The sequence below is a fragment of the Poromitra crassiceps genome (genome assembly GCF_964638095.1).
Source record: "Poromitra crassiceps genome assembly, chromosome: 23".
NCBI lineage: Eukaryota > Metazoa > Chordata > Actinopteri > Beryciformes > Melamphaidae > Poromitra > Poromitra crassiceps.
This window is the reverse complement of record NC_139639.1, coordinates 3,282,616-3,298,676: the sequence shown is the minus strand read 5'-3', so window position 1 is coordinate 3,298,676 and position 16,061 is coordinate 3,282,616. Positions and strand designations below refer to the sequence as shown.

The 16,061-nt window shown below is 44.2% G+C and overlaps 1 protein-coding gene across 3 annotated transcripts in view; it reads left to right on the top strand.

The window, feature by feature from the left end:
• Positions 1–817: 817 nt before the first annotated feature.
• Positions 818–16,061, top strand: part of tcf3a (transcription factor 3a) — a 34,403-nt gene continuing 19,159 nt past the window's right edge. For 2 of the 3 annotated variants that reach the window (XM_083659380.1, XM_083659382.1), the window contains exons 1-3: positions 818–1,296; positions 6,540–6,637; positions 7,451–7,523. In XM_083659380.1, the coding sequence (XP_083515506.1) occupies positions 6,584–6,637; positions 7,451–7,523 (127 nt within the window). In that variant the 5' untranslated portion in view covers positions 818–1,296; positions 6,540–6,583. Of the gene's footprint in view, positions 1,297–6,510; positions 6,638–7,450; positions 7,524–16,061 lie in introns of those variants that run through there. The other variant, XM_083659381.1, reaches the window with a different exon arrangement.

Genomic DNA, 16,061 nt, shown 5'->3' with positions numbered 1-16,061 from the left:
GAAAGGTTAGGATGTTCAATGGACCGTCTTTGAGTTTGGGCTGCTCTCTCTCACACACACACACACACACACACCATAGGCCTACATTTCATACTACAGAACCACTATTAGACAAATAAAGATGTAGGCTATTGCAGACACTGCTTTTGGTTCAGAATAACTGGAACACGGTAAATTGTATTGTGAGCCTCAGCTGCTCTGATGACTGTCATTGTTTTGCAGTCAGTATCAAATAGCCTATGTTTTCATAGCAAGGTCACCATGCACTCTCCCTCAACTAATAATCCACCTTTTTTTTAACTTAAGAAATAAGGTGGATAGTCAAAATCCACTGTAAGAGAAACTTTCTTAAATAAATTCTTGACAGTGTTATGCATAATCGAGCATGCTGAAACTCATCAGACATCGCTCTCTCACACACGCACGCACGCACGCACACGCACACACACACACGCACGCACGCACGCACGCACACACACACACACACACACACACACACACACACACACACACACACACACACACACACACACACACACGATGCACTTTTTTGTAGCTTTGGCAGTATTTCAGGACGAAATTAAAGTGCAACCCGTAGGCAAAATGAGGCTGCCCTAAAGGATAATGTTGAAATATACTTGGGCGTCCCACATGCCAATCAAAATTTCCTCGTATCCAATTGGTCCCCCGCTCCGATATTATCATTCCATCTTGCTCTGGTCTGTCACTAGACTGTTGGGCTTTCCGCTGTCCTCATCCGCCAGTCGACATAGATCCCCGCGGTTTGCGCCTCAGATAACACAGCGCTCTGCTCATAACCGCAAACTAGTGACGTTTTGCGACATTTAAGAAGACCGTCGTATCAATTCAATGCCTATCGAAAGCAGCTTCGGTCGGGTTCTTCGCCTGGTTGAAATTGGACACCGCTGATGTTTTAGCGTCCATCTCTTCTCGTAGGGGCTGTGCTGCGGAGGGATACCCCGTTGGAACCGACAATGTGGAGGCTGTTAAAATGTCTACTAGGAAAATGAAATGGTTACATTTTCAACAACAATAAGACAACGGGAGTAGCGCAAGAGTTATGAATCCGTCGAGAGACGCTGTTTCTATTCCGTGACGAAGACGCACAGCGAGACGAGGCGGCGGAGGAGCGGCTGATATATTGTCTTTCCTCATCTTCATCAAGCCCCTTGCACGGTCCGGACCACGGGGGAAGGATCCGATCCCCAACTTTGTTTTTCTCTCTACTCCCAGGCGTTCATTTCCCCCTGTTGGATGCCACATTACTGAGTCCAGGTAAACGCGGGGACACACATCCGTTCTTAATAAGCGTGTGCATGTCAAAGAGAAACTGTCTGCCCGGTTTTTTACTGGAGTATTAATCAACTTTAGAGCGCAGCGTCCAAGTTGTAGTGAGTGAGTGCCACGGCCAGGGAAAAGCGGGGTCTTGGATTGTCGTCCGGCCTGCCTGCCTGGGCAGAGCTGGCTTCGTGTTATTGAGGAGTATTTGCAGGGGAAAAGACTTCTTTGTTCAGTTCAATGGGCTAACGTTACAGCACATTAGCATACTGCCAGACTTGACTTCGCTCGTTTAGCTGAATATCTTCCAGGGATATTTGCCAACACTAGTCATGTTTTCTGGACGCGAGAAATGCGTTAGCGTCAACGGTGGAACATAGCTCGGATACATTGTTGCATTGTTTTATAACGTTCATGGTCGCGCGGCCAGAATGACAAGCTCCTCCACCTGTTAAACACATTTTGGGAGTTTCACCATGAACATGGTGGGCTAGTTAACTGTAACAATTGATACAAAACATTGTAGCGATACATCTTAGTACAACTGATGTGGATATTATTATTATTATTACTACCACTAGACCACCACTATCACCACCACTAGCAACAACAACAACCACCAAAGCAACAGGATTATTATTATTTAGCTAAAGACTTGTTTTCTCCATTCATCATAACACTAGGCCCCAGTTGGATCAACAGTTGACAGAAAAGGGGACGTTTTGGGTGTTTGGCTGTGTGTTTTGGGACACTCATCTGAAACTTTGCTGGCCCGAGTCTTTGTGTTCATCAGTGAGGTGGCCCATTCTGCTCGACGTCAGGCTACTAGGCAACAGGTTTTTACGTCCTTTTAAAAAGTCTCTCATAGATTGAAAGCAATCAATGAGTCAGGAAAACGACAGTCCTCGTATAATACTAACAGACTGTCTGTTGTCTAACGCCTGGCATTTATTCAAACTATATTGTTTATTTAATTATTTCTGGATTGAAACTTTTCTGCAATTGAGCAGGCCGAAGGTGGGGGCTGCTTAAGACAGGCGTATGTAGCCTAAGTTCCATTTGTTAGGAGGGGCTCAGCATTTCTCCCCCATTTTGACCTCGGCTCAATGAGACAGAAATTGCCAAGCCAATTTAGTGTCAGAATCCGCTTTATTGCCTACATATGATGTACACATACCAGCAGTGGTCGGCTTGTATTGCTCGTTACTGGTTGCACTTTTCATATCATATAATTACACGTATTATGACCCACTGGAGTACTTCATTGGGGTGCTCTTTATATTACTTACACCCTTGAAATTTGTGACTGCAGCTTGCATTGCCTTCAAAATGAAATGTTAGGGCTTCATAGGATCATTCATAGGAGACTACGGCATGGCTGTTTGTGTCACTCTTTTGCCCTATACAATCTAAATAGGAAGAATAGTTGGAATACTTACAGATGGAAAAAGTAGCATTAGCTTTTCTTCTCAGTTTCAAAAGAAGATTGATTTTGAACGGAACGAACCAGGAACTGGGGTGGGATGTAATTTTGGATTGTTCAGCTTCAGCCTGATGGCTAGAAAGGCATGGGAACAAAAGTAATAACTACGCTACTTGTTTTTTTAGTGGTAACTTGGTAAAGATATTTAAACTCAATTTTGGTGTAAATGGATCTATGTTTCCAGACAACAATTCCGGTTACTTTCAACCTGGGCTCTTATTTCCTTATTTTTTGCCATCATCATCATGCTATAATGACATGATTATGTTCAAAATGTCATCACTTCATTGTAGAGTTTTGAATTCCTCCATATCACCGGGAGCGCTGCGCTTTCCAATGAAAATGGGGCAGACACAATCTCCAAATAGTTGAACCTGCCTACATCAAATTTCCAATTGTCCACACTGCCTGGGTCTTGCATATTGCAATTAAGATGTTTATTTGACCTAGCATGAGCTACCGTATGAAGTTGAAGTATGTATATGTCATATTGGATTCCAGAGCGGAAAAATCATTCACCTCCTAGTGGTCATTACAAATTGGATATGTGGGAATTTTTGCAGGCTCAAATATCCCACCTGTCGTCATAAATTGTGCAAATGTGTCAACATACGGGGTAAATACAGGGGATCCACCAATGTTGGCAGGCCAAAGTATCAAAAATCAAAAATATCAATTATATTCGCACGAATACAATCAATCCTACTTAAGAAAAGCACAAAATGGCAAATCTGCTGGGGTTTGTTTATGGTTGTTTATTTTAAATTCAAAAATATCAATTTGACTATGTTGAATGTGGCATTCCAGTGAGTTAAACACATGAAAAATACTTTCTAGCAGAAGAAATGAAAGCCTGTCCACTTCTTCTGATACAACTTGAACAACACAAAGAAAACCAGCAGCCAGCAAACTAACCTTAATATTAAGGAATTATGTTGTGAGCATCGCTAAAAAACATCAAATGAACTATATGAAATGTGAAAATTGTTTCAGTCATTTAAAGAGATGTGTACCTGCAGTAAGAGTGGTGTGTGTTGGACCACCACTCTTGGCAATTTGGAGGTATAAATCTCTAGAGTGTCAGTGACACAATCAATTGTCATGATGGCAAAAACTAGGACAATATTAGGCACAGACTGAAAACAACCAGTTTCCAATATTATTTTAGACTGAAAGCTAAATTTCACTCATGGCCTGAAAATGAATCTGATTTATTGAAGTGGTTGTGGTGAAGTCAACTCTCTGACATGCACTTGGGATCATTACTTTGCAATAGTGTGAACACATGCTCAAAGGAACAGCTCACCCTAAAATCCAAAATACATATATTCCATCTCACCTGTAGTGCTATTTATTTATCCATCTATATCGTTTTATGTTCGTTGCCTGAGTTTTGGAGATATCGGCTGCAGAGTTTCTGCCTTCTCTCCAATACAATGGAACTGGATGGCACTCGGCTTGTGATGCTCAAAGTGCCAAAAAATCCATTTGAAAAACTCAACAGCAATGTCTCTTTCCAGGAATCATGACCCAGTTACTCAAGATAATCCACAGACCTTGTTATGAGCAGTTTCATGGAGGAACTATTTTCTTTTTGAACGAACTACACCCGCTAGCTGCTAGCTAGTTCCTACATAAGACTGCAAAAGAAAATAGTTCCTACATGGAACTGCTCACAACAAAGTCTGTGCATTATCTTGAGTAACTGGGCCATGATTTCTGGAAAGAGACATTGCTGTTGAGTTTTTCAAATGTATTTTTTTGGTGCTTCGAGCACCACAAGCCGAGTGCCATCCAGTTCCATTGTATTCAAGAGAAGGCAGACATCTCTGCGGCCGATATCTCCAAAACTCAGGCAACTATCCCAAAACAATATAGATGGATAAATAGCACTACAGGTGAGAGGCGAAAATATGCATTTTGTATTTTAGGGTGAGCTGTCCCTTTAAGCAAATTGTTTCATATACAGTTGTGCTGATTTTGTGTTAAAAGAGATACTGATTTAGTCATTTTAAGACACCTGTGTTGTATTTGCTTTTGATGGGGGACAGTCAGCAAAGAATGAAACTAATATTTGAGAGCGCAGAGACCACAACATGCCATGTCACTTCAGTGAGAAGAGCTGTTAACACCGGGTGGTTTCTGAGGTAGGAGCAGCAGCCTGGGGGACTGAGCGCACTGAGGCCTTGTGGTTGTGGCTTCATCACTGGTCCATAATTCAGATACACATGTTAAATGTGGCCTAGCAGGGAAAGTCCTACACCTGACTGAATCCTGCACAAACCCAGTTATGTAATACACACACTGTGATCAAGACAAGGATGTCACACGTGAATGTCACCTCTCTCTCATGATGTAGGCCATAGGCTATCCAGTAGTAACTACACTGTCATGATGTAGTAGGCCATAGGCTATTCATATTCAGTAGTATTTGATTTTATTGATTTGATTTGGATATAAAAGACAGCAAATCCAAGGGATGATACATGTAAAAGTGTAACACTTATTATTCCAACGTGGTCCCTGGTCTTAAAAACAGGACATACAGCAACACACCACATAAAATGAGGTACATTGTTACATTACTACATTGCTATATTGCTATGATGTAGGCCATAGGCTATTCAGTAGTAACTGCTGGCGGCTCTCGAAGCTTTAGTTGGCGGCAAGAAATTGCAAAAAAAAATAAGTTAATTTTTTTATTTTTTTATTTTTTTTAGAACCCCCCCCCCCCCCCCTGCTCTCCCCAAAATTTCAATAAACCTTTATGGCATATTATTACAATACAACAATACTGGTGTTGGCAGTAATAGAAGGTGCCAAATCATTCAAAACAATAAGCATTTTGCTTTTAGGAGTATTGTGCCAGCGTGCAGCGCTGTTCCAAAACGTGTCAACGTGTGTCGTTGCCTGGGAAACGCACATCCCATAATACAACTGTTCGCATCACATCCCATAATAGTATGATGATACTTGGGATGCCATTGCGAACATAGATGTGAACAGGTTAGCTAAAACTTTAGCGTCGCCAGCGACGGCCCCCACCGACGGCCCCCACCGTTGCGGTCGGGGTACGTTTCGAAATCCCTCCAGGCCTGAAAGATTTTCTAGGGGAAACTGGTATATATATGTGTGTGTGTGTGTGTGTGTGTGTGTGTGTGTGTGTGTGTGTGTGTGTGTGAAACAATAAAACACAAAAAAATGGTAGGCAGATGTGCTTGGTTGGGGTGGCTTTTGGTGTTTTTTGCGGTAAAAGTGGCTCTCCTATTGACTTTGTCCTGCCAGTGCGGCTCTCATCGAAGAAATAGTGAGGATCACTGCCATAGGCTATTCAGTAGTAACTACATTGTTATGATGTAGGCCATAGGCTACTCAGTAGTAACTACATTGTTATGATGTAGGCCATAGGCTACTCAGTAGTAACTACATCATTGGCAGGCAGACAGAGTACGTGAGCCCTCGCAGCACTCGCTGAAAATCTGAGCGTGAATGGTTTGTTGGGTTAGGTGTGTTTGTGTTGGCCTACCCGCCAATGTCATTTTATTGACTTGCGTCAGGGGGTTGTCTGTCGCAGTCTTGATGTGAGCAACTTGAATGCGTTTGAAATATCATCATCATCATCCACTGTGCAACATCTCACAACGAGAGGGCACAATGTACCATAACATGTTCCCCTTCCCTCCCTCTGCCTTCAGTCTCACAACCAAGAGGACAACATGTAATGCTGTTCCCCTTCCTTCCCTCCCTCTGCCTGCAGTCGCTTGCTGGGACTGAAACAGCCAAGTGAAACGGTAGCAGAGAATGGCCGCAGTGGGAACAGACAAGGAGCTCAGCGACTTGCTGGATTTTAGCGCGGTAAGGTGGTGTCTCGAAAAACATAAACAATGCTTGCTTGACTTTGACCAGTATACATCCTATATACCAGTGTTTCTCAACCGGTGGGTCGGGACCCAAAAGTGGGTCGCGCGGCGGGGCCGTTCTGAGTGTGTGGATGAGGGGAAAAAAAGTTCATTTTCTCATTGAGGACGCTGGCGTCCGCGGCCAACATGACTGTCTTTCAGAGGCTGTAGCGTGCTCATTTTTAAAGAAAGAATGATTATACTGTCACCATATGAAACTAGAAGACCTAAGGCATCCATTGGTACCAACATGCCATGCTAGCGTCTTTCAATGGGGGCTAAATTATGCTACAAATGTCGGCTACATTCTGAAAATTGGTTCGCGACTTAATGACAGGAAAAATGTCGGTCGACTCGTGAAGCTAGACCAGTTGAGAAACACTGTCCTATACAGTTCATCTCACCCAATGACATATCAAGGCATTCACTTCTTCACCTCGTCCAAAAAAACGTCTTGGAAGAGTCGTCGAGAAGGTTGAGATACTATCATCATCCATGAATGTGTCAGGCTGAGGGTTTGAAGGATTGCAAGACATAAATCAGGCTCTTTCTTTATTAGACTGTTGTGTTGTGTGCGACTGTGCGTCACTTCACTCTCAATACTGACTGACTGACTCAGTCAAAGATGGAATGCGTAGGGTGCTTCTTCTCACATATGGTAACTGTTGTCTCAATCTTTTTGTAGGAGAGCTCGACTTGGCCCCTAATCAACCTTTGCAAAATGACTTTGCGATGGTTTGTTTACTGTCCCAATATGCTTCCATTTCAGATGTTTGCACCACCAGTTTCAAATGGGAAGAACCGGCCAACTACCCTGGCTAGCAGTCAGTTTGGAGGTTCAAGTAAGTCTTTCCGTTTTTTACCAAGACAATCGTAAACCTTTTTATTTATTGCTACCCCTATATGTCAATGATCATAATAAGCCACTTCATTTGACCTTTCTTTTCTTTCTTTCTTTCTTTCTTTCTTTCTTTCTTTCTTTCTTTCTTTCTTTCTTTCTTTCTTTCTTTCTTTCTTTCTTTCTTTCTTTCTTTCGTCAGTCAATTTCTTTCTTTCTTTCGTCAGTCAATTTCTTTCTTTCTTTCTGAGTCAGTCAATTTCTTTCTTTCGTTCTGTCATTCGTCTGGATCTGATTTTCTCCATTTCAAAAAAATATACACCAGTAAATTGTTATTGGGAAGAAAATAAATGTCACTTTCTCTTCCTCCCTCTCACCTGAAGCTACTGTTGTAATGTCATTATTGCTTTGTAATGATCCCCAATATATCTGTTGACACTGGGGGGTCGTTGATGTTTCTCTGCAGACCCTTCTTCTCCTAGTTTGACGACCCCTCACCCCCACCAACCCTCCCCCCCCCCCCATTGACTGGCTGTGTTTTGAATGGTAATGGAGGAGGAGATTGTTCCCCATTCATCGTCGCATCTGACGAGCGACTTTTCACATGGCAGATCACTGGGAAACAGCCCTCGGGGCAGAATGCCTGGTTATGTTATGTTATGTAGATCAGGCGTCATCTCCGCTACACTTCCTCATCGCTCAGCCCTCCTCGCCTCGCAGGTGTCCCTTCCCTCACCTTCTCAGCTGTTGCCATTCAATCACTATCTGCTGATGGTGGGAGGACAAAGGCGCAGGGGTGGGGGGTTGATGGGAACAACCCAATTAATCTCCAGTGCTTACACGGTGGAAAAGTCTTCTCCCTCCGTCCTGCAATCTTGCACCCTACTTTCTCCCCTCGCATAATTCATTTTCACCTCGCGGCGTTCTCTCCTCAACATCATCAACTTTAGCGACACGACCCTCGTAGTCAGTTTAGAAACGCATGCAAGCTGGTTCTTCTCGGCAGATCTTGGGCCAGACTTATCTCCTCAATATCGGACCCTTTCCTCTCGTGTATGGTATCCTCTTGTCACTAGAGCCATATGAAATCCGTTTCATTTTTTTCCCAAATTCCGTTTTATTTTTCCCCAAATTCAGTTTTTTCCATTTTAATTTTTAATTGAGGTGTTAGGAGTGAGATTTTTTTTTTTTTTTGACAAGTTGGATCTCTCAGACAGCCTAACCCAAACTTTGACATGTTTCTCAAGGTGAAAACTAAGTTGTTAGGTGCAGTAAGGGTCCCACACTAGACCGACCCCCCCTCTCAAAACAGCCCAATCGAAAACTGAATCATTTCTCTAGGCTTTTTTTTCACAATTATGAAATCATTTAGGTTGCTACAATAATTAGATCTACTTCTTATTTTGATAATTAAGCATACTTTTATCAATCTCAGCCAAATTATGGAAAATTTTGCAATATTCCATGTTTTACAGTTGATTCCATTTTTATTATTAAATTCCGTGATTCCGTGATTTTTTTGTTTTTTGTTTTGTGGAAATCAGATGTCTCTGTCTGTCACACTCATACGTCTGGAAGTGCGTTGGCTCTTTCAGGTAGCAACAGAAATGAAACAGGATATTGAAGCGGAGATGAAAGACGAGGCAAGCTTTGGCTGGGTGGGGTGGGGGAGGGCACGGGGGGGCTCTCTTTCTTCTATTCACTTGAGGGCCACATAGATGTTCTTTTGTGGCAGCAAGGTGCACGCTTACAAAATAGACACCATGCCGTTATCAGTCCAACGGCTGCTCGTAGCATTGTCTCTCAGTCTTTAGCACGGGGCTGCTCGTAGCATTGTCTTTCTGTCTTTAGCACAGGGCTATGTTTACACGCACAGTTAAGTCGAGCTATGGTTATAGCTTGATTAGCCTATTTACTCGGACTACTGTCCTTGTCCCAGTATACAAGCACGGGTGGGAAATCGATTTATTGATGGAATGGTCAGGTGGTCACCTCTCCCCAAGTCTCGTTACCCCCCCCCCCCCCCCCCCCCCCGCCCCGACTTGTTTTCTTCTTCAAGCAGGGGTTAGTGCTACCTAGCAAGCTAACTTGAAATGGAGATCATGATAGTTCTCAAACTCCACATAAACCACACATATATACCCAAAGCTGCCCCTTGTTAGCTCAATGCAGTTGAAACTAAGATATTCAAATTAAAAAAATATTTTTTCTAGCAACAGATTTAGCTACATCAACGAACTTCACATTTAGCTTTAGCTAATCGCTCCCTGGCCACTAACATATTATATATTTGGCAACATTCCTCTTTCCAAATCTCGCGAGAGTGTGTTGCAGAGACGGAGACGGGTCTTGAACAAGTTTAATTTCTTTCTGTCTGAAAAATGCAGTGTCTTTGGTGTTGTACGCTCTACTTTTGAGATGCACCCTCTTGAGATGCACCCTCTCTTGAGATGCACCCTCTTTTCAGATGCACCCTCTCTTGAGATGCACCCTCTGTTTACGTTTTATGTGTTCGACTTCCGGATCAAAGCCTGGCACGGGGACTTCACTGATCGCCTCGTCCAGTTCCAGTCCGACTGGCCTGGATACATGCAGGAGTAAATCGACTCCCAATCGCATTATCTGGCTGTGTTAGTCGGACTTTTATAACTTTGATTTCAGTCGAGCTAACTAAGTGTCATGTAAACGTACTGATTGTCTCTGTCTTTAGCACAGGGCTGCTAATAGCATTGTCTCTCTGTCTTTAGCACAGGACTGCTCGTAGCATTGTGTCTGTCTTTAGCACAGAGCTGCTCGTAGCATTGTGTCTGTCTTTAGCACAGGGCTGCTCATAGCATTGTCTCTCGGTCTTTAGCACAGAGCTGCTCATAGCATTGTCTCTGTCTTTAGCACAGGGCTGCTCATAGCATTGTCTCTGTCTTTAGCACAGGACTGCTCATGGCATTGTCTCTGTCTTTAGCACAGGACAGGGGTACGGTGGTGCAGTGGTAAGCGCTGTCGCCTCACAGCTCGAAGGTCCTGGGTTCGATTCCCACCTGGGACGCTGTGGGCGCTGGAGTTGTGACCCCCCCCCCCCCCCCATATCTTCAGTGCCTACTGCCCAGGTGGGCTATCTCGTCAAAAGGGCCTTTCTGTGTGGAGTTTGCATGTTCTCCCCGTAACCCCCAGGGGGTTCCTCCGTACATGACCCCCCCACTAAAAACATGCAGAAGATCGTCATCCGACCAGTGACGACAACATCTGAAGTTGGTCCAATGATGGTCCAATGAAGGTCCCCGGGCGCTGGAAAGAAATAGCGACCACTGCTCCTGGCCTGCCCCCTGGAGGAAAGGACAAGCCTGGATGGGTCAAATGCAGAGGACATATTTCACCGGCCACCGTCAGCATGAGTGTGTGTAGTGGCCGCATGCATGTGTTGTGTGTTCGTGTGACAATAAAGACGGGCTGCCGTCTGAAATCGTTTAATCGTTTAATCGTTTAATCGTTTAAATCGTTTCGTTTAATCATTTTAAGGACCGCTCGTAGCATTGTCTCTGTCTTTAGCACAGGACTGCTCGTAGCATTGTCTCTCGGTCTTTAGCACAGGGCTGCTCATAGCATTGTCTCTGTCTTTAGCACAGGACTGCTCATAGCATTGTCTCTGTCTTTAGCACAGGGCTGCTCGTAGCATTGTCTGTCTTTAGCACAGGGCTGCTCGTAGCATTGTCTCTCGGTCTTTAGCACAGGGCTGCTCATAGCATTGTCTCTGTCTTTAGCACAGGGCTGCTCATAGCATTGTCTCTGTCTTTAGCACAGGACTGCTCGTAGCATTGTCTCTGTCTTTAGCACAGAGCTGCTCATAGCATTGTCTCTGTCTTTAGCACAGAGCTGCTCATAGCATTGTCTCTGTCTTTAGCACAGGACTGCTCGTAGCATTGTCTCTCGGTCTTTAGCACAGGGCTGCTCATAGCATTGTCTCTCGGTCTTTAGCACAGAGCTGCTCATAGCATTGTCTCTCTGTCTTTAGCACAGGGCTGCTTGTAGCATTGTCTCTGTCTTTAGCACAGGGCTGCTTGTAGCATTGTGTCTCTGTCTTTAGCACAGGGCTGCTAATAGCATTGTCTCTCTGTCTTTAGCACAGGGCTGCTCGTAGCATTGTCTCTCTGTCTTTAGCACAGGGCTGCTTGTAGCATTGTCTCTCTGTCTTTAGCACAGGACTGCTCGTAGCATTGTCTCTCGGTCTTTAGCACAGGACTGCTCATAGCATTGTGTCTGTCTTTAGCACAGGGCTGCTCATAGCATTGTCTGTCTTTAGCACAGGGCTGCTCGTAGCATTGTCTCTGTCTTTAGCACAGGACTGCTCATAGCATTGTGTCTGTCTTTAGCACAGGGTTGCTCATAGCATTGTGTCTGTCTTTAGCACAGCGCTGCTCATAGCATTGTGTCTGTCTTTAGCACAGGGCTGCTCGTAGCATTGTGTCTGTCTTTAGCACAGGGCTGCTCATAGCATTGTCTCTCGGTCTTTAGCACAGAGCTGCTCATAGCATTGTCTCTGTCTTTAGCACAGGGCTGCTCATAGCATTGTCTCTGTCTTTAGCACAGGACTGCTCATGGCATTGTCTCTGTCTTTAGCACAGGACAGGGGTACGGTGGTGCAGTGGTAAGCGCTGTCGCCTCACAGCTCGAAGGTCCTGGGTTCGATTCCCACCTGGGACGCTGTGGGCGCTGGAGTTGTGACCCCCCCCCCCCCCCATATCTTCAGTGCCTACTGCCCAGGTGGGCTATCTCGTCAAAAGGGCCTTTCTGTGTGGAGTTTGCATGTTCTCCCCGTAACCCCCAGGGGGTTCCTCCGTACATGACCCCCCCACTAAAAACATGCAGAAGATCGTCATCCGACCAGTGACGACAACATCTGAAGTTGGTCCAATGATGGTCCAATGAAGGTCCCCGGGCGCTGGAAAGAAATAGCGACCACTGCTCCTGGCCTGCACAGGGCTGCTCATAGCATTGTGTCTCGTTTTTTAGCACAGGGCTGAACACTGTGACAATGCCTGGGCTCGGTCAGAGCAAAACTGCTGGATGGTCAGGTAGCATATGTGGCTCAGTCAGGGTATGATTTCACCGTGAAAGCCCGCAGCCCACAAGAGTCCGACTTGCGTCTGTCTAGCAAGGTTTTAGCTTGGGTCATATGGATTCCCCACCGTGTGTTTTTTCCGGTCGTATAAAGCTGTGTTGTGTGCTCTCCGTATCTTTCAAATAGTGGAGTTGTTCCTATTGCATTCCTGCTTTTGTAGAGCAGCTGCCATGTGTTGTCCTTATGGAGCTAGTTAAATGTCATTCCACCCCCAGCATGATTAAGGTTTGAATTAGTGGAGGTTCAACATGTTTAACATGTGTGGCTAAGGAGAACTTCTAAGAGCCTTCAGTGGTTCTTCTAACATCTCTCTACCCTGGTCTCATGTGCCGGGCTAATGCCTAGACTCCTGTAACTAGTAGTCGGCTAAACTAGTTTCCAATGCACTTTCGTTTGTTGGTCACCAGGCAGAAACCGAGAGTTCTGAAATGTATATTTAACCCTTGGTATGGGCTGAAATGCAGAAGAGCAGGACTTTCAAATTTGCATGAATGTTCCATTTTTCAAAAGCAGATGCTTAGTGAATGACAGACTTGGGATCAGTGTAGGAATTTTTAAAATATATGTTTTGGGGGCAACTTTTGCCCCCACTGTCTAAAACACTGGGGGCATTTACAAAATTCTGGGGGCACTTAAAAAAAATAGTAATTGGTGCATAAAGTTGCTAAAGCGTAGTGTAAACAACAGCGCTGTTTGTTTGTGTGTTCTTCATCGTCGTCTTCTGGCAACCAGCTTGCAGGAACTGAGTGTGTGGTGTGTTAGAGATGGAAATTAAGTGAATTGAATGAAAATAAAATTATCAAAACATTTGGGCATTTTTTGCCCCTGGATCATGGTTTTTAAGTGGCATTCTGAGATTTCCTGGGGTCATTTTTGCCCTTGGCCCCTGGCTAAATTCCTACACTGCTTGTGATATAAAACTGACATGATGAGATTTGCTCTGACAACAGGAAAATCCTGACACGCACACAATGCTGTTCCAAGCTTGACATCATACAGAGTGAGCATGGGGACATTTACCTGTACAAAAGGAGTGTGAGAACAACAAGGCTTCCTCCTGCTGTAGATAATATGAACTACATGTAGCTGTATGTATTACTGGTGTATGGGGCATACGTACATGTTAACCTGACGCCGCCAGAGATCTCACGAGAGAATCCAGCTGGCTTGCAAGGGTTACATACTAGGGATGTCACGTTACTAGAATTTCTACTTCGATACCGATACCCAGTAAAATACCGATACTCGATACCATTTTCGATACCACGGGAAGGGGGGATGACGACACATTAAGAGGCATAAAAAATAAAGTTAAACAGATAAACGGACAGACGCACACTTCTCCATAATCTAGACCTGATCAAACTTTGAACTTAGACAGCAGATTAGCCCTGCTCTAGCCATCAGAACACGTACCCACCAATGATAGGGAGGGAAAAATCAGTGATTTTTCATTAAAAGAAAGCACTGATGGTATGACAACTGTTGCAAATGAGTATTGTATCCATTTCACATTTTTTGTATTGATACTTATTAGGGCTGTGCCGATTCACTTATCTCCCGATTCGATACTATCACGATACTTTGGTGCCGATTCGATATATATTGCGATTCACGATTATTGCGATTCTACGATTATTGCGATTCGATATTACGATTTATTGCGATTTTTGTTTATTTTTTTCTTTTATTTTTTCAGTTTGTTTGCTTTTTTACACTAGATTAGAACATGGGAAAAGTTGAATCATACACTAGAGACTGTATATTATATATCATGAGTAGGGCTGGGCGATATAGTTAAAAACAGGGGCGGACTGGGATCATAATTCAGGCCGGGCATTAGATACCAAGCAGGCCAGGCCGATATGGGCCAACGCGCGTGAAATTTGGGCCGTTTGAAGCCAGATTTGGGTCCAATTTTACAATGAGATGCACCCACTTTAACCCTGAAGTGTAATTATTACTTCAGACTAACTAATAAAGTAATAAAACCACTAGTAAACCAGTAGGCGGCGCCTGGCCTGCTGTTCAGTGAGTGGCCTGACTGCAAGCACCCAAAAAAAAAAAAAAAAAAAAATTTTTTTTTTTTTTTTTTTTTTTTTTTTTTAATTTGCGATTATCGATTCTGGAATAAAAGATCGATCCAAAAAATCGTGACATTAAAAATCGCGATACTTAGGTGAATCGATTTTTTCCCCCACCCCTAATACTTATCGATATTATCGATACCTGTTGTTGAAAATGAGTATTGTATCCGATTCAAATTTTCAGAATTGATACTTTTCAATACTATCGATACTTTTGACAACCCTATTACATACACATCATTTACGTTTGTTGTCTGAAACACTTTTTGGTGGTGGTGACTCACAAGTGTAAAACAACCAGGCCTGTGTCATTGTACATTGTTCAGTATTTCATTAACGGTGTCGACTCTCTTGAGACGTGCGATCTGACATCATGCTTTGTGTCTGACGTGACTCACTCCCGCCAGGGGAAGGAAGAAGGTGTGTTAGAGACACAAAACGACACACAGTTGTAGGTGCCCGGGGCAGTATCCCTGTAAAAACCCAGAGCCCTGTCTGCGAGCTCAGCCCATGCATGTGCATGAGTTGCGCTCATGAAGCCGATGACTCAGGCTTGGCTGTCTGTTTCCAGTATCTCTTCCTGTGTAATTATAGACTAGCCATGCTTAAGGGGCCGTTGTATACTGGGAGGAGAAGTGCATTGGGGTTCACCAGAGAATTTGTCTGGCCTTACTCACCCTTCTCTCTGCGTCCCGGTGGTCAGAGTGGTGTGGTGCGCGCACTTGGGTTTTGACACGTCTCATGACCCTGATCAAAACAAGAATTCTGAGGTTCTGCGTCATATAATCGCTTTGATTTAATTTAGCATGATTTAACATCATTTAGTGTTGGAATGTATCGGCGGGTTTGTAAAGCAAGGTTTTTTTTTTGTCCAGCGGCGTTTTATTGGGTTTGTCTTTTCAATACTTACTCTGTTCATTATTTCACTCGTGTTCATGCTCTTCCTTCTATCTTAACTAACCCGATGCTAGCTAAGCTAATGTTAGTAGTAGTGCCAGAGTGCTGATATCCGTGCCAGTGAAAAATACCTTCAGGTGTGAATTCACATGCTGACTGACCCTCCCGTGAATCCTTCCATGCCATCCATTCATCCCGGGGAAATTTCTGTCCCAGTTCCTCCGTAGCTGCTGCTAACCTCACACCCCTTCCCTGGAAAAAGCAAGCCCTTGCCAGGAAGCGCTGTGGAGCGAGCTACCTGCAGAGCTCACTTATACAACCCTCCGCTATTGTGGCGTTGAATGGTGTCCGTTCAGGTTTCTCTGTCTCTATTGCCTTCAACGTGCCAGTCTTCCTCCCAAAGAGAGGAGGGGAAAGAAAGAATAGCCACCCACGTTCATCTCTT